Source organism: Coregonus clupeaformis, chromosome 9 (genome assembly GCF_020615455.1).
Source record: "Coregonus clupeaformis isolate EN_2021a chromosome 9, ASM2061545v1, whole genome shotgun sequence".
In the NCBI taxonomy this organism is placed as follows: Eukaryota; Metazoa; Chordata; class Actinopteri; order Salmoniformes; family Salmonidae; genus Coregonus; species Coregonus clupeaformis.
In genome coordinates this window covers 4,219,827-4,247,696 of record NC_059200.1, presented here as the reverse complement: position 1 = coordinate 4,247,696, position 27,870 = coordinate 4,219,827, and the positions used below count along the sequence as shown (strand labels likewise).

Below are 27,870 nucleotides of genomic sequence, written 5' to 3'. Positions count from 1 at the left end.
AGAAAGCTGTGCTGTACTTAGTCAGTTAGTGGATGTAATGGCTACATCTGGGTTCAAATAGTATTTGTCTTCTTTGTTTGATTGAGCTTGCCTGGCGCAGTGGAACCAATGAAAAAGTATAAACCCTGCCCATCTGGCATCCCAGGCAGGCTCAATCAAATGTTTTAAGTATTTGAAACTAAACAAATCCTATTTGAAACCAGGCCTGGCTATGATGACTGCTAAATTAGTGTGAAATGGGTCTCTCCTCTGTCTCTCACACGCCTGGGCCACTTTCTCCCTGGCCTCCCCATATGGCACGCGCTCGCAAGCAAGCTAGGGCTAGGTCATGGGACCACACCTCGGAGGAGTAGTACTGCATAATCGGGCACAACTGCCTCTACCAAATCCCAGTGCTTCTTTAATTAGTTGTGGGTTATGTGGCCACAACTGTGGGTATGTGTGAGGTGCATACATTTAGATTATATTTCTGTGCTCCTGTTCCCTTCCTCACAGGAAAGAAGTTTGAGAACACAGAGATGTTCGGGCAGTACCCTCTGCAGGTGAACGGCTTTAAGGACCTGCACGAGTGTTTGGAGGCAGCCATGATCGAGGGGGAGATCGAGTCCCTACACTCATCTGCAGAGAACTCTGCCAAGTCTGGACAGGAGGTCAGTGCTGCTGCTCACTGAGACACACCAACAACTAACACAGTGGAGTTTGGAGTTTTACATTACATTTTACATTTTAGTCATTTAGCAGACGCTCTTATCCAGAGCGACTTACAGTTAGTGAGTGCATACATTATTTTTTTATTTTTCATACTGCCCCCCGTAATAGATGTGTAATAGGGAAAATGAAACTCCAAAACATGTTCCAAATCTATGGTTAGTCACACACAAAATGTACAGGCAAATAGGAAGCACCATTACATTACTGTTCAACTACCGAATGTTGTCAGTAGCCCACTAAAACAGCCCATCTAGGTCTACTTAAAAATAGACGGGTACTTGAATAATTCAGGAGATTCAGTGGGGGACCGACTGACTCCCACAGCGTTAGCCTAGCATGTGACCCCTGACCTCTGCTATGACCCTGCTAGCCTGGCGTTGACCCCTGTCCGGAGTTAGCCTTGCCTCAGCTTGGGCCACCAGCCCCACAGCACAGCAGCTGGGACTAGCTAATTACTAGTCCCCCTCACATCACAGATGGACTGGGACTGACCCCTCTGGACTGGATCCAGTATGCCAAACCCCCCTTTGCCCTCAGAACAGCCTAAATTCATCAGGGCATGGACTCTTGTGTCAAGTTGACAGTTGTCAAGTTGACTGGATGTCCTTTGGATGGTGAACCATTCTTGATACACACAGGAAACTGTTGAGTGTGAAAAACCCAGCAGCGTTGCAGTTCTTGACACACTCAAACCGGTGCGCCTGGCACCTACTACCATACCACGTTCAAAGGCACTTAAAGCTTGTCTTGTCCATTCACCCTCTGAATGGCACACATACACAATCCATGTCTCAAGGCTTAAAAATCCTTTAAGCTGTCTGCTGCCCTTCATCTACACTGATTGAAGTGGATTTAACAGGTGTCATCAGTAAGGGATCATAGCTTTCACCTGGTCAGTCTGTCATGGAAAGAGCAGGTGTTCCTAATGTTTTGTACACTGTGTATATACCGTCGGTGTCTGCTTGGAATAATGACATAAATAATAGACTGGAGGCACAACAATATTAGTGGGACAGGCGTGAGCCATATAGGAATGATTTCTAAACACGCTACTCAAGACTACTCATTAAGAAGGGCCCAATTAAAAAATTATCAAATGTGGTGTTTATGGAAAACCCATTACTCATATGACCTAAATTAGAAAATGGAAACTCAATTATAATAGCATATTTGGAATTCCTTTCAGCATTGGTTTACCGAACTCCCTCCTGTCTTGACCTTTGAACTGTCGAGATTTGAGTTCAACCAAGCCCTGGGTCGGCCTGAGAAGATCCACAACAAGCTGGAGTTCCCCTCTATGCTGTACATGGACAGGTAAGGAACATTTTATTCAAGTCGCGTATAAACAAATATATACAGTACCAGTAAAAAGTTTGAACACACCTACTCATTCCAGGGTTTTTCTTTATTTTTACTGTTTTCTACATTGTGGAATAATAGTGAAGACATCAAAACTATGAAATAACACATGGAATCATGTAGTAACCAAAAAAGTGTTAAACAAATCAAAATATATTTGAGATTCTTCAAAATGTAAATGACAGCTTTGCACACTCTTGGGATTCTCTCAACCAGCTTCATAAGGTAGTCACCTGGAATGGATTTCAATTAACAGGTGTGCCTTGTTAAAAGTTAATTTGTGGAATTTCTTTCCTTCTTAATGCATTTGAGCAAAACAGTTGTGTTGTGACAAGGTAGGGGGGGGTATACAGAAGATGGCCCTATTTGGTAAAAGACCAAGTCCATATTATGGCAAGAACAGCTGAAAAAGCTGTAGCTCAGCTGGTAGAGCACGGCGCTTGTAACGCCAAGGTAGTGGGTTCGATCCCCGGGACCACCCATACACAAAAAATGTATGCACGCATGACTGTAAGTCGCTTTGGATAAAAGCGTCTGCTAAATGGCATATTATTATATTATTATAAATAAGCAAAGAGAAACGACAGCCATCGTTACTTTAAGACATGAAGGTCAGGCAATCCGGAAAATTTCGAGAACTTTGAACGTTTCTTCAAGTGCAGTCGCAAAAACCATCAAGTGCTATGATGAAACTGGCTCTCATGACGACCACCACAGGAAAGGAAGACCCAGAGTTACCTCTGCTGCAGAGGATAGGTTCATTAGAATTACCAGTCTCAGAAATTGCAGCCCAAATAAATGCTTCACAGAGTTCAAGTAACAGACACATCTCAACATCAACTGTTCATAAGAGACTGCGTGAGTCAGGCCTTCATGGTTGAATTGCTGCAAAGAAACCACTACTAAAGGACACCAATAAGAAGAAAATACTTGCTTGGGCCAAGAAACACGAGCAATGGACATTCGACCGGTGGAAATCTGTCCTTTGGTCTGATGAGTCAAAATTTTAGATTTTTGGTTCCAACTGCCGTGTCTTTGTGAGACGCAGATTACGTGAGCGGATGATCACTGCATGTGTGGTTCCCACTGTGAAGCATGGAGGAGGAGGTGTGAAGGTGTGGGGGTGCTTTGCTGGTGACACTGTCTGTGATTTATTTAGATTTCAAGGCACACTTAACCAGCATGGCTACCACAGCATTCTGCAGCGATACGTCATCCCATCTGGTTTGCTTTTAGTGGGACTATCATTTGTTTTTCAACAAAACAATGACCCAAAACACACCTCCAGGCTGTGTAAGGGCTATTTGACCAAGAAGGAGAGTGATGGAGTGCTGCATCAGATGACCTGGCCTCCACAATCACACGACCTCAACCCAATTGAGATGGTTTGGGATGAGTTGGACTGCAGAGTGAAGGAAAAGCAGCCAACAAGTGCTCAGCATATGTGGGAACTCCTTCAAGACTGTTGGAAAAGCATTCCTCATGAAGCTGGTTGAGAGTATACCAAAAGTGTGCAAAGCTGTCATCAAGGCAAAGGGTGGCTATTTGGCTATTATATTTTGATTTGTTTAACACTTTTTTTGGTTACTACATGATTCCATATGTGTTATTTCATAGTTTTGATGTCTTCACTATTATTCTACAATGTAAATTTTTTTTTTTTTTTTTACAAATGAAGAAAAACCCTTGAATGAGTGGGTTCTGATAGGCTAATTGACATAATTTGAGTCCATTGGAGGTGTACCTGTGGATGTATTTCAATGCCTACCTTCAAACTCAGCGCTTCTTTGCTTGACATCATGGGAAAATCAAAAGAAATCAGCCAAGACCTCAGAAAAAAATTTCTAGACCTCCACAAGTCTGGTTCATCCTTGGGAGCAATTTCCAAACACCTGAAGGTACCACGTTCATCTGTACAAGCAATAGTACGCAAGTATAAACACCATGGGACCACGCAGCCGTCATACCGCTCAGGAAGGAGACGCGTTCTGTCTCCTAGAGATGAATGTACTTTGGTGCAAATCAATCCCAGAACAACAGCAAAGGACCTTGTGAAACAAGTACAAAAGTATCTATATCCACAGTAAAACGAGTCCTATATCGACATAACCCGAAAGGCCACTCAGCAAGGAAGAAGCCACTGCTCCAAAACCGCCATAAAAAAGCCAGACTACGGTTTGCAACTGCACATAGGGACAAAGATTGTAGTTTTTGGAGAAATGTCCTCTGGTCTGATGAAACAACAAAAATACAGTCGTATGAAAAAGTTTGGGCACCCCTGACAATTTCCATGATTTCCATTTATGAATAATTGGGTGTTTGGATCAGCAGTTTCATTTTGATCTATCAAATAACTGATGGACAAAGTAATATTTCAGTAGTGAAATGAGGTTTATTGGATTATCAGAAAATGGGCAATATGCATCAAAACAAAATTAGACAGGTGCATAAATTTGGGCACCCCAACAGAAAAATCACATCAATATTTAGTAGAGCCTCCTTTTGCTAAAATAACAGCCTCTAGATGCTTCCTATAGCCTCTAATGAGTGTCTGGATTCTGGATGAAGGTATTTTGGACCATTCCTCCTTACAAAACATCTCCACTTCAGTTAGGTTTGATGGTTGCCGAGCATGGACAGCCCGCTTCAAATCATCCCACAGATTCTCAATGATATTCAGGTCTGGGGACTGGGATGGCCATTCCAGAACATTGTACTTGTTCCTCTGCATAAATGCCCGGGTAGATTTTGAGCAGTGTTTTTGGGTCGTTGTCTTGTTGAAATATCTAGCCCCGGCATAAATTCAACTTTGTGACTGATTCTTCAACATTATTCCCAAGAATCTGCTGATATTGAGTGGAATCCATGCGACCCTCAACTTCCCAGTACCGGCACTGGCCACACAGCCCCACAGCATGATGGAACCCCAACCTAATTTTACTGTGGGTAGCAAGTGTTTTTCTTGGAACGCTGTGTTCTTTTGCCGCCATGCATAACGCCCCTTGTTATGACCAAATAACTCAATCTTTGTTTCATCAGTCCACAGCACCTTATTCCAAAATGAAGCTGGCTTGTCCAAATGTGCGTTTGCATACCTCAAGCGACTCTGTTTGTGGCGTGTGTTCAGGAAAGGCTTCTTCCGCATCACTCTCCCGTACAGCTTCTCCTTGTGCAAAGTGTGCTGAATTGTTGAACGATGCACAGTGACACCATCTGCAGCAAGATGATGTTGTAGGTCTTTGGAGGTGGTCTGTGGGCTGTTTTTGACCGTTCTCACCATCCTTTGCCTCTCCGATATTTTACTTGGCCTGCCACTTCTGGCCTTAACAAGAACTGTTCCTGTGGTCTTCCATTTCCTCACTATGTTCCTCACAATGGCTTTTTGTAGCCTTCCCCTAAACCATAATGTTGAACAATCTTTGTTTTCAGGTCATTTGAGAGTTGTTTTGAGGCCCCCATGTTGCCACTCTTCAGAGGAGAGTCAAAGAGAACAACAACTTGCAATTGGCCACCTTAAATACCTTTTCTCATGATTGGATGCAATTGTCTATGAAGTTCAAGGCTTAATGAGCTCACCAAACCAATTATGTGTTCCAATTCATCAGTGCTAAGTAGTTACAGGTATTCAAATCAACAGAATGACAAGGGTGCCCACATTTTTGCATAGCCTATTTTTCACATCTGATTTAATTTCATACAACTTAATATTGCTACACTAAAAATCTTTGTCTGGACAACACCCCAGTACTCAGCTTTTATTAGAAAATGAATGGCATGCCACTGTGATCATTTTCTGTGATGACAGAGTAAATTATTATGCAGCCTCAGAGGGGTGCCCAAACGTTTTCATACGACTGTAGAACTGTTTGGCCATAATGACCATTGATATCTTTGGAGGAAAAAGGGGGGGCTTGCAAGCAGAAGAACACCATCCCACCCATGAAGCACGGGGGTGGCAGCATCATCCTGTGGGGGTGCTTTGCTGCAGGAGGGACTGGTGCACTTCACAAAATAGATGGCATCATGAGGAAGGAAAATTATGTGGATATATTGAAGCAACATCTCAAGACATCAGTCAGGAAGTTAAAGCTTGGTCGCAAATGGGTCTTCCAAATGGACAATGACCCCAAGCAGACTTCCAAAGTTGTGGCAAAATGGCTTAAGGACAACAAAGTCAAGGTATTGGAGTGGCCATCACAAAGCCCTGACCTCAATCCTATAGAACATTTGTGGGCAGAACTGAAAAAGCGTGTGCGAGCAAGGAGGCCTACAAACCTGACTCAGTTACACCAGCTCTGTGTGGAGGAATGGGACAAAATTCACCCAACTTATTGTGGGAAGCTTGTGGAAGGCTACCCAAAACATTTGACCCAAGTTAAACAATTTAAAGGCAATGCTACCAAATACTAATTGAGTGAATGTAAACTTCTGACCCACTGGGAATGTGATGAAAGAAATAAAAGCTGAAATAAATCATTATCTCTACTATTATTCTGACATTTCACATTCTTAAAATAAAGTGGTGATCCTAACTGACCTAAGACAGGGAATTTGTACTAGGATTAAATGTCAGGAATTGTGAAAAACTGAGTTTAAATGTATTTGACTAAGGTGTATGTAAACCTCCGACTTCAACTGTATACAGTGGGGAGAACAAGTATTTGATACACTGCCAATTTTGCAGGTTTTCCTACTTACAAAGCATGTAGAGGTCTGTAGTAATTTTGATCATAGGTACACTTCAACTGTGAGAGACGGAATCTAAAACAAAAATCCAGAAATTCACATTGTATGATTTTTAAGTAATTAATTTGCATTTTATTGCATGACATAAGTATTTGATACATCAGAAACGCAGAACTTAATATTTGGTACAGAAACCTTTGTTTGCAATTACAGAGATCATACGTTTCCTGTAGGTCTTGACCAGGTTTGCACACACTGCAGCAGGGATTTTGGCCCACTCCTCCATACAGACCTTCTCCAGATCCTTCAGGTTTCGGGGCTGTCGCTGGGCAATACGGACTTTCAGCTCCCTCCAAAGATTTTCTATTGGGTTCAGGTCTGGAGACTGGCTAGGCCACTCCAGGACCTTGAGATGCTTCTTACGGAGCCACTCCTTAGTTGCCCTGGCTGTGTGTTTCGGGTCGTTTTCATGCTGGAAGACCCAGCCAAGACCCAATGCTCTTACTGAGGGAAGGAGGTTGTTGGCCAAGATCTCGCGATACATGGCCCCATCCATCCTCCCCTCAATACGGTGCAGTCGTCCTGTCCCCTTTGCAGAAAAGCATCCCCAAAGAATGATGTTTCCACCTCCATGCTTCACGGTTGGGATGGTGTTCTTGGGGTTGTACTCATCCTTCTTCTTCCTCCAAAGACGGTGAGTGGAGTTTAGACCAAAAAGCTCTATTTTTGTCTCATCAGACCGCATGACCTTCTCCCATTCCTCCTCTGGATCATCCAGATGGTCATTGGCAAACTTCAGACGGGCCTGGACATGCGCTGGCTTGAGCAGGGGGACCTTGCGTGCGCTGCAGGATTTTAATACATGACGGCGTAGTGTGTTACTAATGGTTTTCTTTGAGACTGTGGTCCCAGCTCTCTTCAGGTCATTGACCAGGTCCTGCCGTGTAGTTCTGGGCTGATCCCTCACCTTCCTCATGATCATTGATGACCCACGAGGTGAGATCTTGCATGGAGCCCCAGACCGAGGGTGATTGACCGTCATCTTGAACTTCTTCCATTTTCTAATAATTGCGCCAACAGTTGTTGCCTTCTCACCAAGCTGCTTGCCTATTGTCCTGTAGCCCATCCCAGCCTTGTGCAGGTCTACAATTTTATCCCTGACGTCCTTACACAGCTCTCTGGTCTTGGCCATTGTGGAGAGGTTGGAGTCTGTTTGATTGAGTGTGTGGAGGTGTATTTTATACAGGTAACGAGTTCAAACAGGTGCAGTTAATACAGGTAATGAGTGGAGAACAGGAGGGCTTCTTAAAGAAAAGCTAACAGGTCTGTGAGAGCCGGAATTCTTACTGGTTGGTAGGTGATCAAATACTTATGCTTATGCAAATGAATTACTTAAAAATCATACAATGTGATTTCCTGCATTTTTGTTTTAGATTCTGTCTCTCACAGTTGAAGTGTACCTATGATAAAAATTACAGACCTCTTCATGCTTTGTAAGTAGGAAAACCTGCAAAATCGGCAGTGTATCAAATACTTGTTCTCCCCACTGTGTGTGTGTGTGTGTGTATATGTATATATATATATATATTAGTTTTTAGTGCCGGTTTCACTGACCCAGATTAAGCAAATTCTTAGCCTAAAAAACATATTCAATGGAGATTCTCCATTCAGAAGGTTTTTCAGTTCAGGAGAGGAATTTATAAACTTGTATGATTTCTGTTGTGTTTTGTCAGGTATATGGACAGGAACCGAGAGATCACCAGGATTAAACGAGAGGAGATCAGGAGACTGAAAGAGCAACTGACTTTACTTCAACAGCGTCTGGAGAGGTACAGTACACTGAGCTAGGCTGTCACACACACACACATTAGGGCTGGGTGGTAAACCATCAGAAAATTATATACCGGTATTCATTCACGGACTGGTTTGGATTTTCACTTTACCTTCTATAAGGGTATTTTAATGTTGATTTCTTACATTAAAATAATTCCGTTATGATTCAAAAGAATGGCATTCAACCATTTTTATTGCCAGTAAGAAAACTGCTAACAGCTGAGAACTGCTAGCTAACTTTCTAGCACAACAAGTCAACAACTTCAGGAGGGCAAGCTTGCCAAATAGACCCCTAGAAATCATCCGACTACCCGCAGGGTTTTTAAGTTTAAGTACTGCAATTGAAGCAAAAAATACAGAGGAAGAATCATTATTCTCATAAATGTAAAGTTTTTGGGACGAAATAGAGGCATACATATGCACACAATAATATGATTATTTTGGATAGTCAGATTAATATAATAGTTTGTTTAAAATGTCTATATGCTTTTGGGCCTCCCAAGTGGCGCAATGGTCTAAGGCACTGCATCGCAGTGCTAGAGGCGTCACTACAGACCCGGGTTCAATCCCAGGCTGTCCCATCCTTTACTTTACTTGCCGCATTGCGCTCTAGCGACTCCTTGTGGCGGGCCGGGCGCCAGCAGACTGACCTCGGTCGTGTTTCCTCCGGCACATTGGTGCGACTGGCTTCCGGGTTAAGCAGGTGTTAAGAAGCGCGGTTTGGCGGGTCATGTTTCGAAGGACGCATGACTCGACCTTCGCCTCCCGAGCCCGTTGGGGAGTTGCAGCGATGAGACAAGATCGATATTGGGGAGAAATGAGGGTATAATACACACACAAAAAATTTGAAAAAATGTGTTTATATGCTTTGCAAGAAGAACGATTTCCCTAATAATATTGTTTACATGGACACATCTGAAATCAGGCTAGCAGATGGGACTTTAATAAATGCAGAAAATTGCCAATCAAAATAAACGTTCCACCACAGCGACCATGTTATTTTTGCGAAGCCTATTTGATTTTGAATTCGGACATCTAAAGTTTGTATGAACTATTTCTAAGATGCATACTTTCAGTTTTTCCCAAACTCACTGTGTTGGCACATGAGCAGATCAAATACACTGCTGGACGGCCGATTTAAGCTCTTTACACACCCTAATAATTTGAAAGATGTGTTCAGAAAACCAGGTGTTTTAATCAGCGTATGTTTACTTCGATTTTGACCTTACAACGATTTTAAGATAAGCAGAGTAAAGTGTTGACATGACTATTGCCATACTCAGCCTACTGCCATAATCTGTTTTAATATTGAAATATTAGTGTGCATGTAAACTTACTGAATGATGCAGGACATGAAGAAATGTATTAAAATGCTAGAATTGAACAAATAACTATGCAAATGGTAACCATTGGTTGAGTACCAGATTTTGATTCCTATGCAATGTTCTAAAAATAAGACTAATTCACTGTCAGTTTTGTCCTCCTATTATTTTTTGTTAAAGTTTGGTTGAACAGTATGGAGAAAGCCTATTAAAACCACTACCCATAAAGCATATTTAGAACTTTTATTATTCAGAGACATTATATACTGTCAAAAATGAGAAAAATAGTGATATTTTGGCCATATCGCCCAGCCCTAACACATACAGTGGGGAAAAAAAGTATTTAGTCAGCCACCAATTGTGCAAGTTCTCCCACTTAAAAAGATGAGAGAGGCCCGTAATTTTCATCATAGGTACACGTCAACTATGACAGACAAAATGAGGAAAAGATATCCAGAAAATCATATTGTAGGATTTTTAATGAATTTATTTGCAAATTATGGTGGAAAATAAGTATTTGGTCACCTACAAACAAGCAAGATTTCTGGCTCTCACAGACCTGTAACTTCTTCTTTAAGAGGCTCCTCTGTCCTCCACTCGTTACCTCTATTAATGGCACCTGTTTGAACTTGTTATCAGTATAAAAGACACCTGTCCACAACCTCAAACAGTCACACTCCAAACTCCACTATGGCCAAGACCAAAGAGCTGTCAAAGGACACCAGAAACAAAATTGTAGACCTGCACCAGGCTGGAAAGACTGAATCTGCAATAGGTAAGCAGCTTGGTTTGAAGAAATCAACTGTGGGAGCAATTATTAGGAAATGGAAGACATACAAGACCACTGATAATCTCCCTCGATCTGGGGCTCCACGCAAGATCTCACCCCGCGGGGTCAAAATGATCACAAGAACGGTGAGCAAAAATCCCAGAACCACACGGGGGGACCTAGTGAATGACCTGCAGAGAGCTGGGACCAAAGTAACAAAGCCTACTGGGAGAATGTCATATGGTCAGATGAAACCAAAATATAACTTTTTGGTAAAAACTCAACTCGTCGTGTTTGGAGGACAAAGAATGCTGAGTTGCATCCAAAGAACACCATACCTACTGTGAAGCATGGGGGTGGAAACATTATGCTTTGGGGCTGTTTTTCTGCAAAGGGACCAGGACGACTGATCCGTGTAAAGGAAAGAATGAATGGGGCCATGTATCGTGAGATTTTGAGTGAAAACCTCCCATCAGCAAGGGCATTGAAGATGAAACGTGGCTGGGTCTTTCAGCATGACAATGATCCCAAACACACCGCCCGGGCAACGAAGGAGTGGCTTCGTAAGAAGCATTTCAAGGTCCTGGAGTGGCCTAGCCAGTCTCCAGATCTCAACCCCATAGAAAATCTTTGGAGGGAGTTGAAAGTCCGTGTTGCCCAGCGACAGCCCCAAAACATCACTGCTCTAGAGGAGATCTGCATGGAGGAATGGGCCAAAATACCAGCAACAGTGTGTGAAAACCTTGTGAAGACTTACAGAAAACGTTTGACCTGTGTCATTGCCAACAAAGGGTATATAACAAAGTATTGAGAAACTTTTGTTATTGACCAAATACTTATTTTCCACCATAATTTGCAAATAAATTCATAAAAAATCCTACAATGTGATTTTCTGGATTATTTTTTCTCATTTTGTCTGTCATAGTTGATGTGTACCTATGATGAAAATTACAGGCCTCTCTCATCTTTTTAAGTGGGAGAACTTGCACAATTGGTGGCTGACTAAATACTTTTTCCCCCACTGTATACACACCTCTGTTTACTTTCTTACATTGATAAACTATCAAAATGACTGATCATTCTTTTTTTTTTTTTACCTTTATTTAACGAGGTAAGCCAGTTGAGAACAAGTTCTCATTTACAACTGCGACCTGGTCAAGATAAAGCAAAGCAGTGCGATTTAAAAACAACAACACAGAGTTACATATGGGGTAAAAAAGCAAAGTCAAAAAATACAACAGAAAATATATATACAGTGTGTGCAAACGTAGCAAGTTATGGAGGTAAGGCAATAAATAGGCTATAGTGCAAAATAATTACAATTAGTATTAACACTGGAATGCTAGATGTGCAAGAGTCATAGCAACAATACCCACTCCTGGAGACAAAATAGAACAGTGTAATCATTTACTGTCGTTTTAATTTCTGGCGTTGTTGGTATGTACAACATGTCCCCAGCAGTCACATTCTGTTCACACTTTCTCACTTTCATAATGCATTAACATTTTATAATACTGGTATGGTGTTTATAGATGCTCTTTCACTTTATAGATACTCTTTCATCCTCTCTCTTCCCTCACTCTCTCCCAGGTATCTGAGCTATGGCTCCGGCCCCAAGAGGTTTCCTCTGGCAGATGTCCTGCAGTACGCCATGGAGTTTGCCTCCAGTAAGCCAGTCTGCACCTCTCCCTTGGAGGACATTGACACATCAGCACCCCCCGGTGGCACAATGGGGCAGCTGCTGCCCGCTTTAAGGCAAGTCATGCAAGACCATGCAGCTACAACCACGCTCAGTGACTCTGTGCCAGGATTTAAGTGTTCATGTGTACATGTTTCTGATACTTTTTTTCAGCAATTCTGTCTGATTGAGCTGTTAAATAAGTGATTCAGAAGTACCGAGTTGTGGTTTTGACTTCTTCACAATCGTCTGCCCCTGACATTACAGCACAGCCGAACAGGGTCCCTCCTGCACCCTTCCAGAGGGTTTGGCCCCCGCCCCGGCCCCCACCCAAGCTCCCTCCACCCAGCAGAGGGTGCCCATCCACAAGCCCTTCACCCAGTCCCGACTGCCCCCTGACCTGCCCATGCACCCAGCCCCACGCCACATCACTGAGGAGGAGCTCCGGGTGCTGGAGGGCTGCCTGCACCGCTGGAGAAGCGAGGTGGAGAACGACACCCATGGTACGTACGACCCCTGACCTTTGGCCTCAAACAGCCTCGTATAATACAGTGTTTACCTCCATCTGTCTCTCAAGCACACAAATATATTAATTCTAATGATGGGTTGATTTTGCTTCTCCAGATCTTCAGGGCAGCATATCCAGAATCCACAGAACCATCGAGCTTATGTACTCTGACAAGTCCATGATGCAGGTAAGAGATGCACTGCCTAAACCTGACGATACACCGTCACACGAAAAACCCACATTTTCATTGTCTGTAATACTACAACACCAAATGAAGGATGCACTATTGTCTTGATTTGAGAGAACGCTCACATTTAACACACATTGAGTTAACATAACTCAGGGGATTGTATTGTATTGTATTCCTGGTCACTCATTGTTTCCTGCTGGCTCCCAGGTTCCGTACCGGCTGCATGCGGTGCTGGTGCACGAGGGCCAGGCCAACGCTGGCCACTACTGGGCCTACATCTACAACCCCCACCAGCGGCGCTGGATGAAGTACAACGACATCTCGGTCACCAAGTCCTCCTGGGAGGAGCTGGTCAGGGACTCTTTCGGAGGCTACCGCAACGCCAGCGCCTACTGCCTCATGTACATCAACGACAAGAAGCCCTTCCTCATAGAAGGTAGCTACCGCTCACTGTAGGGAAATATCTTTATTTGGCCTTTACCTCTCTTGTTATGGTATACTGTCTTTTTTTCGTTCTTGTGTTGGGAAAAAAAAAGTAATTGCAGCTGTAATCACTATCCTTTCAGAGTATGTGATTAGGACATGGGCAAGCTTGTTGGTTATTCTTAGGGTCAGTTTGTGCTGTACATGCACAGGACTTTCCATTTCTGAGAATGTTTATAATATACACCCGGTGACTGTAGCTGACTGCCTGGTTTGTCTCGCTCTCTCTACAGAGGAGTTTGATAAGGAGACGGGTCAGATGCTGAGTGGTCTTGATAAGCTCCCTCCGGACCTGAAGGCCTACGTGAAGGAGGACAACTGCATGTTTGACAAGGAGATGGAGGAGTGGGACACCCTGCAGGCACGCAAGGCCCAGCAGGAGAAGCTGGCCCTGGCTGCAGCTGCTGCCGCTGCAGCAGCAGAAACAACAACGTCCCATCAACCTATGAGCACAGAGCCCTGTCCATCAGACAGCTGGGGTGAGGGCCAGGGGTCATCTCTACAACATTTAAACACTCCTGAGCTGGTCTGGTTACGCCTTGACCAAAGTTGCTGGAAGTGTAAAAATAACATTTCCAGGCCAGCACAGTTTGGGCACGGGGCCAATCGGCACAATAGTTTGTAAATTATATTAGTCAGATAGACTCATGACATGTCAATGAGAGACTTGTGCTTCCACTGCAGTGTTGGTTTATGTGTTTGTGTCTGTGTGTGGTTCCTCCAGCCCCTCAACAGGACCCAGAGTACATGGAGCAGCCATCCCCCACAGACGACTCCAAGCACCTGCAGGAGGACACGGAGAGGGCCATCTCCAAGGCTGCAGCCGAGCAGCAGGAGGAGAGGAGCCCTGAGGGACTGCTTACTGCAGTAAGACCAAACATCTCACACACACACGCTCAGATGCATACACTACACCTCTTAACCACATCACACAACTGCTCCTTCTATGCTCACGTTACTGAACCACGTAGGCCTACCACACAACCCCAGTTAGTTCTTTACTGAACCACGTAGGCCTACCACACAACCCCAGTTAGTTCTTTACTGAACCACGTAGGCCTACCACACAACCCCAGTTAATTCTTTACTCAACCACGTAGGCCTACCACACAACCCCAGTTAGTTCTTTACTCAACCACGTAGGCCTACCACACAACCCCAGTTAGTTCTTTACTCAACCACGTAGGCCTACCACACAACCCCAGTTAGTTCTTTACTCAACCACGAGGGCCTACCACACAACCCCAGTTAGTTCTTTACTCAACCACGTAGGCCTACCACACAACCCCAGTTAGTTCTTTACTCAACCACGTAGGCCTACCACACAACCCCAGTTAGTTCTTTACTCAACCACGTAGGCCTACCACACAACCCCAGTTAGTTCTTTACTCAACCACGTAGGCCTACCACACAACCCCAGTTAAAGTGCTTTACTGAACCACGTATACCTCCCACACAACCCCAGTTAAAGTTCTTAATTTCCCCCTTTTTCTTAGTTTCTCTTTCTGTTTAACCTTGCCCTCCATGCCTCTCGCTCTTTCTCTCTTGTTTGTTCTCTCTCTCTCCAGCTCTCTCCACAGTCCAGTGGAGAGAGTCTCTGCCCACCCCCTCCCCCCAAACCCCAGTCGGAGGCCCAGGTGAACCCTGAAACACCCCTCGCCCCTCCCTCTGACCCCCAGCCTGTGGATCCCTCCCTCACCCCTCCCTCTGACCCTGACCCCCCCGTGGAGGATGAGCCCCTTTCCCAGCGTACGGTAGAGGTGGCCATTCCCCAGGTGGGAACCTTTGTCATCGAGTCTGAGGAGGGGGGGTACGATGACGAGGTAGCGCTCGACACTCAGCTCACCCAGCTGACTCTTCTGTGGTGTGCTGAAAAGTCTCTCTGCCTGTTTGGTGATTAGGATGAGGAGATGTTCTCCTCTTGGCTCTTTTTATAGGCTTTTCACACTTGAGTATATTTTCATTCAGAGCGGTCTTCAAACCAGAGTCATGGTTAGCTCAGGGCAAGTTTCTCACAGTTGGCATTTTCAACCAAACCTCTTGGCAGACCAAGATAGGAGTGCTATATTAGAGTACAGTCAGTGTACTATCCTAGAAGATGAAACTAGCCTTGGGCTAGCTTTAAAAACATATTGTGTGAAAAGCCTATCCCTGTCAAGCCTACCTGCATCTTGCAACAGAAGTACTCTCTTCTACACAAAACAGAAGCCTTCGGTTCTCATCAGAGATATGTGGACAGAAATTTCACCTAAACATCGACTCAATTGTCTGGAGTGTATTTTTTGCTGCTGAGAAATAAACTGCATCTCGGCAGCAAATGTGAAAAGTAAATGTGATTTGCACTGTTTGTCTTACTATTCCCAACATCATTTTTGATACAAATAAATATATATTGTACAAAACCCTTGAGGGGAAAAGAAAAGTACAAGCTGAATAATGTAACCGCATCGTCTCACTGCTCTTAACAATACATTATTTGGTTTTGCTTGGTTTGGCATTTACAGTAGTGTCTAGCGAATAATGTTGTTGTCAAGTGCTGCTGTAGAATCAATGTTGTTTAGTTTCTATTCCCCTCAGATGGACTATGGGCTGTCTGCTGGCTGTACCACAGTAGAACTGTCTATAGGGCTGTCTGTAGGGACTGTCTGTACTATAGGGACCTCGACCTTCACAGGGCTGCCTTTCAGAGGCCCTACTTCATAGACAGAGACTTTCCTTCATAGGACAATTTAAGCATGCACTTCGTCCCTCACGTGACAGGGGCTGTGTATGTACCTCACAGTAGTAGAATAACTATTAACATATGCATGGACTGCTGATGTATGGTATGCTTGTCGTGACAGAGTTGCATGGCCCAGGGCAGCTGAAATAGTGCTGTACCAGAAAGGTGTATTATTTTGGGGGCTTGCTCCGTGGGGTCCAAGGGATCTATTTTCTACTGTTGTAACATGCTTCCCCTCCTTGGGTACTGCAGGCCATGATGACTCCAAACATGCAGGGTATTATAATGTCCATTGGCAAGGCCAGGAGTGTGTTTGAAAAGCTTGGGCCTGAAGCCGCCTTCTTCAAGGTACATACATCCTGATCCCATTTCTCTGTCCTGTCTCAGTCTCTCTTTCACACCTTTTATTTATTTCTTTATTGAATCTGTTTTTCACTCATCCCTTTTACCTGGCATTCCTCATGTCTCTGTCTGCTCTGTGACTCAGCTGTTCTTATCAAAAGCATCCTCCAGAAATGGGACTTGGTGTCACATGGACAATGAGATTCATTTGAACAAAGCAAACTTGAAACCAATCTTTGAGTTTTGGATGAGAAGGATGATGATGATCTTGACAACTCTAATGCGGAATACGCTAGTTTTGTCTCCTGCTGCTGCAGATGTTTGTCAGTGTTTATCAGTGTTCTAATATAGGCCTACACTCTCTAATAGGCCTACAAGTTCTAATGCTAATTTGGCCTACCATGTCCATTCACCCCATGCTCTATCTGTGTTTTCCAGGCCATTAAGGTGGAGTACACCCGTCTGCTGAGGTTTGCCCAGGAGGACACGGCCCCGGAGAACGACTACCGTCTGCAGCACGTCATCGTCTACTTCATCCATAACCAGGCCCCCAAGAAGATCCTGGAGAGAACCCTCCTCATGCAGTTCGCCGACCGCAACCTAAGCTTCGATGAACGGTCTGTATGGGTTACACCACCATAACCGGTTTCCTGTCACTCCTATTTGGTTCATTTCAATGATGAGTCCGTCTTATCTTTCTTTAATAAAACAAAGACCACACCAGGTTATTTCCTCTGAACTTCCCAAATTCACCAGTAGAGGGTAGCAAAAAGCAACGCCTTTGAATGTTAAATGATCTGAAATGACCTGAAGTGGTTTATGAAGTCAACCATAGCTTGATAATGCCCAGTCCGTTAGATTTATTCCAATAGGACAGTCTTGCAGAACTTTTATAGAGTTCAAAATCTTTTATATTTTGCACCAGTGTAAAACATCCTACCCTGCCATATATCCAGCTACTTTATGAATCTGCCCTTTTTGATGTCTCTTCTAATGTCTCAAAGTTTTCACACATGCACTGAGATGTTCGTGGTAATCCATATTCTTGAATTAATTGATTCAACTCGCCTCTTCTGAGCGGTATAATTATGTGTTGCATGTGGTCTCAATAAGCCCCTCAGGAGAGGAGCGTCTGGTTAAGGAGTAAGGAGTGATTCATGGGGCCTGTGTGTCACGGCCATGAGACCACTGTGTAATGTTTAATCTCCTGGAGTAGCTAGTACTTCACCTGTATGATTCATCATACCACTGCCAAGCTGCTGTAACATCACTCTCCCTTTCTCTCCTCTTTCCTCTCTCTTTCTTTCTTTCTCTCTCTCACTTTCCCTTTCTCTCCATCCCCCCCTTCTCTCTCTCAGGTGTAAGAGCATTATGAAGGTGGCCCGTGCCAAACTAGACCTTGTTAAGCCAGAAGAGGTCAACATGGAGGAGTATGAGGTCAGCATTCTGCAACACTGGTTTTGACTGATTTCAAGTGTTTGGTCTAGTACATATATAAGGATATTTTTACAGTTGAAATGAGAGGAGTGTGTGCACAATATTTAGCATTCAAGTAAAAGGTTTAAATGATTATAATCTCTACATTTTAACTGATCCCACTAACCCTTCTATGGATAATCCAATGGAAAAAACACGGATGTAATTGTTAAGCTTCTATGTACGAACAGTTAGATCCAAATGTTCCAGATCTGTCCTTAAAATCCTTTGAAGCTCATTCATGAACCTTTTGGTGCCTACAATTTTCCCAGATGTGGCATCAGGACTACAGGAATTTCCGCGAGACAACAATCTTCCTGATGATTGGCTTAGAGCTGTTCCAGAAGAAATGGTGAGACTCTGCTAATTGGCAGCACTGTTATTACATTCTGCTCTCCACGATGCAGAGCTTCTAACTCAAGTGTCCATGTCTTACTTTAAGCGTGAACTGATATTCTTGATCCATTTCCGTATTGAATATATTATTTTGTAAATAGAGATTGAAATACTCTCTGTAGATTATTGCATTATTAGTAGGACCTGAACTTCCTAAAGTCACCTGCAGAGGGCAGCAGATCAATCTGGAATATAGAGCTCAGTCTGGCATTGATCAAGATGGTTGTTCATGTACTTGGTTATTTCCTCTTCTGTTAATTCTCCCTCCAATACATCAGTTTTAAATCCTCTATGAAAAAAGCCTGACTGTTCCTGCTCTAGTTTCCTTTGTAGACACAGCTAAACCTGATTTTAGATCTCTGCTGCCTCTCCTTGTGGGTAAGTTTGTACCACCCTGATGCTTCTATAATGGATCTGACTTTCCTGTGTGTCTGTTTCTCTGCAGCTTTGTGGAGGCCTTGATGTACCTGATCTACTCGTACCAGTACAACAGAGAGCTGTTGGTCAAAGGGCTGTACAGAGGTCACGATGATGAGCTCATAGGTCACTACCGCAGAGAGTGCCTGCTGGTGAGACAACCCTCTATCACTCACAATCATACAACTGAACCACTGCACTATTGCAAGTCTCTGTCAGCAGTTGACTTAATTTAGTTAGTTAATGTAGGATTTTCTTATGCTAGCGGGTTTAACATTTGGTACAGAAACTTAAAGAGAGAACGTTTTTAAAGAGACAAAGTTGCAGCCTGAGAGGAAGTGGTCGAAGTTCATCCATAGTGTTTTAAAGATCATCACGTGTTTCCAGTCAAAACAATAGGTCACAGTGGAAGTCGTTTTAAGTCATTCTCATCAAGGCTCTCTGACCTTCTAACTCATCCTTGCCTTCCCGTGGGTCACAGTGACTCAGCCAAACTGTCATGTCTACCAAGATCATCGCTCCACCCCATAATCTCTAGGATTGATGCAGGGTTTGTTCCTGTTCTAGCTGAGATATTACATTCTTTTTTATTGCCCATAAAGATTCCCACAGAACTTTTCTCAGCAAATGCTCTTGGTGTGAGGGAAAGATCCAAATCCTTTCAATATTCTGATCAGACCACAGCTTCACTTTGTTTTTTATATCCCGTCTCCAAACTATGCTCTGGTTATATTGGTTAGGGCTTAGATGGAATGAGTCCCTGGTCGGTCGGATCAGGCTGTGACTGGTCTGGTCTGAACTGAGGGAGAGCGAGAGGGGGAACCCTGTTCCTCCTCGGTCGGCCCTGTTGCTGCTCCTGCACTCAGTAACCTTACACCGGCATTGTGCTCCTAATGTAATCAACCCGAGTGGGAATAGGAAGCAGTAGGCCCAGCGAGTGTAAACACATTACCAGGAGACATGGCTGTGTCCTGAGCTAACCTCGGCTCTGCTCCTTCAGGGCTCTGCTAGAGTTAGAGCCGCCATCTCAGATCTCTGGCCAGAATGAACCCCAGGCTCCCGCTCCAGCCCTGCTCTCTCCAGCCCCGCTGTTTACCTTCTGCTCTGTTTTTAATTGAAAAAACTGCTAACATTGACACAGTTATGTTTTGTGAACCCCCACCAAGTCTCTCTGGTTCCGGAGTGGCAGTCTGCGTTTGTGTAAGGTATTTTCCAGAGCTGAGGTCAGTGAGTTTGTCTGTGTCAGCAGCAGTGCAGGGCTTTGCTAAGGAGAACATAGCGAAGTGTCTGTGTGCATCATGTAGTACGTCACTGCCCACGTCAGTACCACAGGTCTTGAGAACATCCTCTGACATTGACAATGTCTGTCGGGATGGATGACTACCAGATAGTGATAATGCAAATGGTCTGTGTCTTACCTGGGCTGCAGCCCCTCATACAGAGGTGGTCTCTAATGTAAAATACATATACATTAGCAATATAGGAACATGTAATACCTGGCTGTCCTGCAAGTCTGTTTTGACAGAATAGCTAATACTGGTACATTTGTTAGCATACCACTTCAAGCTAATCCCTAGCATATGAAGCTAATCCCTAACTCATCAATTTATATGCATGTGCTTTGCCCATAGAAACTGAACGAGAATGCGGCGGGGATGTTTGAGTCTGGTGAGGAGCCGGAGGTGAGCGACGGGCTGAGCATCATGAATGAGCTGGTGGTGCCGTGTATCCCCCTACTGCTTGTCCACGACACGGAGAAGGACCTGCTGGCTGTGGAGGACATGAGGAACCGCTGGTGCTCCTACCTGGGACAGGAGATGGAGCGTGAGTTTGTTTCTTTGGATTATTTTTAACCCACATTTTAAGATTAGGGGACTAATCTTCCAAGAGTCTAAAAAAGTCATAGGGCAGAGGCAACAGAGCATTTTCACACTACTTACCCAAGCCGTGCTGTACTGTGCTGGCCTGGTTAGACACTAGGGTTGGGCAATGTCAACCTTTGTCCTATCGTGGTTATGTACCCATTAAACATTGTGATATACGATGCTATCGCCCCTATTGTATTAAAGCTTTTATGATCGGCCTAGTAGGAGGAAAGGTTATTGGCCATTTGGTTTTCAACCTAGAATGGAGGGATTTTCTTTCTTAATAAGCTTAAACTAATTTCAACTTGTCATTAGATTTTTCTATAGGCTATTGATATTGTTTGTTCCTTCTCATTATTAGTCCTCTGGCTACCTTACGTTTTTAGGCTATTCAAATAATGTTTTGAGATGGAACTCTGTTACATTCATTGTCTGATCTGGAGAAAGCCATGCACAAAACGATGAAGCATAGCCTTCAGTCATGAAGAGAGAAGGAAATATACAGTTGAAGTCGGAAGTTTACATACACTTAGGTTGGAGTCATTAAAACTTGTTTTTCAACCACTACACACATTTCTTGTTAACAAACTATAGTTTTGGCAAGTCGGTTAGGACATCTACTTTGTGCATGACACAAGTAATCTTTCCAACAATTGTTTACAGACAGATTATTTCACTTATACTTCACTGTATCACAATTCCAGTGGGTCAGAAGTGCCTTTAAACAGCTTGGAAAATTCCAGAAAATAATGTCATGGCTTTAGAAGCTTCTGATGAGCTAATTTACATAATTTGAGTCAATTGGAGATGTACCTGTGGATGTATTTCAAGGCCTACCGTCAAACTCAGTGCCTCTTTGCTTGACATCATGGGAAAATCAAAAGAAATTAGCCAAGACCTCAGAAAAAAATGGTAGACCTCCACAAGTCTGGTTCATCCTTGGGAGCAATTTCCAAATGCCTGAAGGTACCACGTTCATCTGTACAAACAATAGTACGCAAGTATAAACACCATGGGACCACGCAGCCGTCATACCGCTCAGGAAGGAGACGCGTTCTGTCTCCTACAGATGAACGTACTTTGGTGCGAAAAGTGCAAATCAATCCCAGAACAACAGCAAAGGACCTTGTGAAGATGCTGGAGGAAACGGGTACAAAAGTATCTATAGTAAAACGAGTCCTATATCGACATAACCTGAAAGGCCGCTCAGCAAGGAAGAAGCCACTGCTCCAAAACCGCCATAAAAAAGCCAGACTACGGTTTGCAAATGCACATGGGGACAAAGATCGTACTTTTTGGAGAAATGTCCTCTGGTCTGATGAAACAAAAATTGAACTGTTTGGCCATAAGGACCATCGTTATGTTTGGAGGAAAAAGGGGGAGCTTGCAAGCCGTAGAACACCATCCCAACCGTGAAGCACGTGGGTGTCAGCATCATGCTGTGGGGGTGCTTTGCTGCAGGAGGGACTGGTGCACTTCACAAAATAGATGGCATCATGAGGAAGGGAAATTATGTGGATATATTGAAGCAACATCTCAAGACATCAGTCAGGAAGTTAAATCTTGGTCGCAAATGGGTCTTCCAAATGGACAATGACCCCAAGCATACTTCCAAAGTTGTGGCAAAATGGCTTAAGGACAACAAAGTCAAGGTATTGGAGTGGCCATCACAAAGCCCGGACCTCAATCCTATAGAAAATGTGTGGGCAGAACTGAAAAAGCGTGTGCGAGCAAGGAGGCCTACAAACCTGACAGTTACACCAGCTCTGTCAGGAGGAATGGGCCAAAATTCAACCAACTTATTGTGGGAAGCTTGTGGAAGGCTACCCGAAACATTTGACCCAAGTTAAACAATTTAAAGGCAATGCTACCAAATACTAATTGAGTGTATGTAAACTTCTGACCCACTGGGAATGTGATGAAAGAAATAAAAGCTGAAATAAATCATTCTCTCTACTATTATTCTGACATTTCACATTCTTAAAATAAAGGTGTGATCCTAACTGACCTAAAACAGGGACTTTTTACTAGGATTAAATGTCAGGAATTGTGAAAAACTGAGTTTAAATGTATTTGGCTAAGGTGTATGTAAACTTCCGTCTTCAACTGTATTATTATATTAACTGTATAATTATATTAATCATGCTTTGAACTGCATCCATCTATTCTGCCAACAATGCGTTAGTGTACGGCATGAAATGTTGAGTCAAATATAACCTATTTTGAAAACTTCTTATAAAGTTGGTTTTTTAGCATAAACTGGGAATTTGATATTTTTGACTGATATTATGATTGTCTGTTTCATATCTGCAAAGTAGCTAAAACGCTGTCAGTTTCACTTTAAGGAGTATCCAATATATAAAAAAAGATTAGGTTTAGGAACTAAAGCCCATGCATCTCATCTGACGGAGAGAGAGAAACAATATTTTCTGACTGGACATTTTGCGCCGCTTTGGTGGAATTATCTGCTCTGTCTGGCCTACATTCCTCCCCTCTTGTGTTCTGTATATAACATATTTATTGAAATAGGCTATAGCAAATAGGAATATGAAAATTACTCGGAATGTCACTTGTGTGATGTCCTGCTGCAATAATGTTGTATTGCGCGGCTCAAGTCAAGTTCAGATAGGCTAAACCATCGTCTGTCACATCATGATGTCGTCACTATCGATGCTATCGTAATATCTCCCTACCCTATTAGGCACCCTCTGTAGTTGCTGGAACCGATAATGTGAAAATAACATCGGAGGCAGCACAGTACGGTTTGGGCTAGCACAATAATGTGAAAGGAGTACAAGAGCCTAGAGGCAAGGGGGTTAGATTTGTGGTACTGGAGATCTGCTGGATGTTTGGTTATTATTCTGCTGTAGTTTAATTTGGAAGTGACATGGAACATGGTCAGGGACATGGTCAAATTAGTTGACGTTAGCAGCCAGACCAGGCAAGCCATAACAACCAGGGATATACCCACACAGAATTTGACCAAAATTGTTAGTTCAGAGAAAGTGGTTCAGTGGAGTTCTAGCTTCAGTGGAGTTCTAGCCTCTACTCCAGGAAAAAGTTTGATTGGTTTTCAGAAAAGTGACCCAGCAGCATCTTCTTAGAACTACAGCCAACCAGGGCCTCTTTCATCTTGTTTTCTCAATCTGTGTTTTCCTAGAGGAGCATGCTTACCAAGAGCTTGTGCTATCACAGTGAAAATATTTAGCTTATGATTTCTGTTTGGTAACTGGATGTTTCTCTGAAGAGTGACGCAAGCAAGGACATTGAAATAATCACTCTCTCTTCCCTCTCGTCATTGTTCTCCCCCTCCTGCTGCAGCCAACCTGCAGGAGAAGCTGACGGACTTCCTACCCAAGTTACTTGACTGCTCGACAGAGATCAAAAGCTTCCACGACCCTCCAAAGCTAGCCACCTACTCCACCCTGGAGCTGGTTGAGCGCTACGGCCGTGTCATGGCCTCCTTGAGCCGGGTGCCTGCGGACGGGAGATGAGCTGAGGGGGCAGCAGCCCCCCTCACAGTCCCACGGCCCCCCAGCACCCAGGTCACTCACCAATGGAACTCTTTTAACCCATGCCTTCCTTATAAACCGGGGGTCACTCGCTATGGCTGTTACTCCTCTGTTTCTCTTTTGCTGCTATAGGTTTTATCATTATAATAATAATAATTATTATTTCTATTATATTTTTTAAGCAAAACGCAACAGAGAAATTAATGAACGGACAGTTGGAAAAGGAAGACCGGGGGGTAGTGAAAATGGCGCTCTTGCAGTGATTGAAAGCCAGTGCATGCTGCTCCAAGCTTTGTTAAATGAGGTGGAGTTCTTTTTTTTTTTTTTTCGTTCGGTTTATGCCCCCTCCCACCCCCACCCGCCTCTTTCTTAAAGATGGATTGCCCTGCTGCTCTGCCACCAGTTTGGTACAGTGTTATCACGTTTTTGTTTTAATTTTCTAAAGGAAGCGACAAAATGAGAACCTTGAGATTTATCAGCGGCTTTAAGTATCTCAAGTGGGTCTGTGAACGCTGTGGACTACACCAGAATGAGAAGTTTGAAGTGCTGTGGTAGACAGCCATGGACACACTGTGGCTTGTTAATAAATCGAGATAATAAACCTTTATTTATGGCCCTTTTAGGCCAAATACATCGTTCCTTTGTCTGATGTCCCATGTCTTAATTTCTGCACCAACACTGATATAATGCAATCATGTATTACACGGTTGTTAACTGTATGATTCTACAGGTAACTGCCAAAATAAAGGAAACGCCAACATAGTGTCGTCAAGGTCCAATGCAGCCGTTTTTATCTCAATATCAAGTACTTTGCTGTGAATTTTTTTCAAATAAAATGGTCAAAATAAACAAATAGCTTTTTAGCAACAAGCAATTTCTCAAGCAAGAATTTAGCTAGGACTGTCCTGGAGTGGTCTGAGTGGGGAGGGGAAAACTGAAAACTAGCTGTTAATGGCAGAGATGTTTGGAACTGTCTTTCTTATTGGTCTACTAACTAATTTACCGCCTGGTTTCACCAGGCATGCCAAAACTCCATCCCACCAAAACAGGCAGAAATCGAGATAACAAACATTTATTTATGGCCCTTTTAGGCCAAATACATTGTTCCTTTGTCTGATGTCCCATGTCTTTATTTCTGCACTAACACTGATATAATGCAATCATGTACCACTGTCTCAGGCGCCGCTACAGAATCTCCCATATGTTTTCAATTGGGTAGCGATTTGGTGATTGCGACATGCACACCCTTTTATCCCCCTATGCTCCTTTTGGCTCTGTTTAGACAGGCAGCCCAATTCTGATGTTTTTTCCACTAATTGGTCTTTTGACCAATCACATCAGATCGCACTCCCACCCATCCAGGACATCTACTCGTTACAGTGCCTGAGGAAGGCCAGCAGCATACCCCAGCCACGAGCTGTTCACTCCCTTACCGTCAGGCAGACGATATCGGAGCATGAGGTCCGATACCATCAGGCTCAGAGACAGGCAAAAAAATTCTGCCCTCACTACAGAAGGCTATATTGGTCTGCTAAAACAGGACTAGTAAAGGTCAAGTGCACTACTTTTGATTAATATTTTTTAATCCCTGGTTTTTCAGGGGGTGCTGAACCCGTACTTCCTGCGGCTATGGCTACGCACACACATCACAACTGCTGCTACCAGACTCTTGTTATGATTGCTAAATACTGCACAATTTAAAGTTGTCCCCCAATCCCCACTTCCCCAAAACACATGTAGATATTGTGCCTTCCTGTATTATACTTATGCTAAAATATTTACTATTCTACTGAGCCATTTACTTTATGTTCGTAGTCTTATCTTTTATTATTTCTTATTGTTATTGCATTGTCAAGAAGGACACTACAAGTAAGCGTTTCGTTGGACGGTGTATCCCGTATGTACGACTGAGATCTCTTCTTCTAGCTATGGTAGCCAAAATAATGGGTAACTGGACATTTTTATACATGACCCTAAGCATGATTGGATGTTAATTGCTTAATTAACTCAGGAACCACACCTGTGTGGAAGCACCTGCTTTCAATATACTTTGTGTCCTTCATTTACTCAAGTGTGTCCATTATTTATGCAGTTACCTGTATCTCAGATGAGCTTTTTGGAAACACTTTGTCAGGGGTAGGCAACTACACTAAACAAAAACATAAACGCAACATGCAACAATTTCACAGATTTTAATGAGTTACAGTTCATATAAATAAATAAATTAGGCCCAACTCTATGGATTTCACATGACTGGGAGTACAGATATGCATCTGTTGATCACAGATATCTTTTTTAAAAAGGAAGGGGCGTAGATCAGAAAACCAATCAGTGTTTGGTGTGACCACCATTTGCCTCATGCAGCGCAACACATCTCCTTCTCATAGAGCTAATCAGGCTGTTGCTTGTGGAATGTTGTCCCACTCCTCTTCAATGGCTGTGCGAAGTTGCTGGATATTGGCGGGAACTGGAACACGTCGATCCAGAACATCCCAAACATGCTCAATGGGTGACATGGCTTGCGAGTATGCAGGCTTTGGAAGAACTGGGACATTTTCAGATTCTAGGAATTGTGTACAGATCCTAGCGACAAGGGGCCATGCATTATCATGATGAAACATAAGGTGATGGCTGCGGATGAATGGCAAGACAATGGGCCTAAGGATCTCGTCACGGTATCTCCTGTGCATTCAAATTGCCATCAATAAAATGCAATTGTGTTCGTTGTCCGTAGCTAATGCTTGCCCATACCATAACCCCACCGCCACCATTGAGCACTCTGTTCACAACGTTAACATCAGCAAACCGCTCGCCTGCACGACGCCATCAACCCAGTACAGTTGAAACCAGGATTAATCCGTGAAGAGCACACTTCTCCAGCTTGCCAGTGGCTATCGAAGGTGAGCATTTGCCCACTGAAGTTGGTTACGACACCGAACTGCAGTCAGGTCAAGACCCTGGTGATGACGACAAGCACTCAGATGAGCTTCCCTGAGACGGTTTAAACCGTTTGTGCAGAAATTCTTCAGTTGTGCAAACCCACAGTTTCATCAGCTGAGGTGGCTTATGCTAGAGAAATTAACATTACATTATCTGGCAACAGCTCTGGTGGACATGCCTGCTGTCAGCATGCCAATTGCACGCTCCCTCGAAACTTGAGACATCTGTGGCATTGTGTTGTGACAAAACTGCAGATTTTAGAGTGGCCTTTTATTGTCCCAAGCACAAGTTGCACCTGTGTAATGATCATGTAGGCTTGGCCCTAATTAATGTGCTCTCTGACACCTGGAGTTGGAAGACAGAGGACAATGCCTAACGACTAGTCAGCCCTTCCCCTCTGAGGGGCCAAAATGTATCTCTCTATTACAGTATCCAGAGCACTGAATATTGAATGTGATAGAATATTATAGGAATATAGTAATACTATAGTATCCATGTCTGGTATCTATCTGAGACTTGTTCACTGAGGAGAACTCAGAACTGATGCTATCTATATGGATGTATGATCTCTGTGGTAACTTGTCTGTACAGGGTGAACTCTCAATTACTCTCAAGGAGGGTCTATTGTCCTCTCAGGAATTTACACTGGTCTCATTCCCCA

General features: G+C 43.6%; 1 protein-coding gene across 6 annotated transcripts in view; it reads left to right on the top strand.

Moving 5' to 3' along the window:
* Positions 1–24,907, top strand: part of LOC121573589 (ubiquitin carboxyl-terminal hydrolase 25-like) — a 42,556-nt gene extending 17,649 nt beyond the window's left edge. For 3 of the 6 annotated variants that reach the window (XM_041885682.2, XM_041885680.2, XM_041885679.2), the window contains exons 10-26: positions 496–650; positions 1,898–2,025; positions 8,490–8,585; positions 12,271–12,435; positions 12,626–12,861; positions 12,983–13,053; positions 13,264–13,492; positions 13,773–14,018; positions 14,264–14,406; positions 15,108–15,362; positions 16,514–16,609; positions 17,042–17,220; positions 17,962–18,040; positions 18,352–18,431; positions 18,921–19,044; positions 20,524–20,716; positions 24,079–24,907. In XM_041885682.2, coding sequence (XP_041741616.2) covers positions 496–650; positions 1,898–2,025; positions 8,490–8,585; positions 12,271–12,435; positions 12,626–12,861; positions 12,983–13,053; positions 13,264–13,492; positions 13,773–14,018; positions 14,264–14,406; positions 15,108–15,362; positions 16,514–16,609; positions 17,042–17,220; positions 17,962–18,040; positions 18,352–18,431; positions 18,921–19,044; positions 20,524–20,716; positions 24,079–24,251 — 2,648 coding nt within the window. In that variant the 3' untranslated portion in view covers positions 24,252–24,907. The remainder of the gene's footprint in view (positions 1–495; positions 651–1,897; positions 2,026–8,489; positions 8,586–12,270; positions 12,436–12,625; positions 12,862–12,982; positions 13,054–13,263; positions 13,493–13,772; positions 14,019–14,263; positions 14,407–15,107; positions 15,363–16,513; positions 16,610–17,041; positions 17,221–17,961; positions 18,041–18,351; positions 18,432–18,920; positions 19,045–20,523; positions 20,717–24,078) is intronic. The other 3 variants (XM_041885685.2, XM_041885683.2, XM_041885681.2) reach the window with 2 other exon arrangements.
* Positions 24,908–27,870: the final 2,963 nt, after the last annotated feature.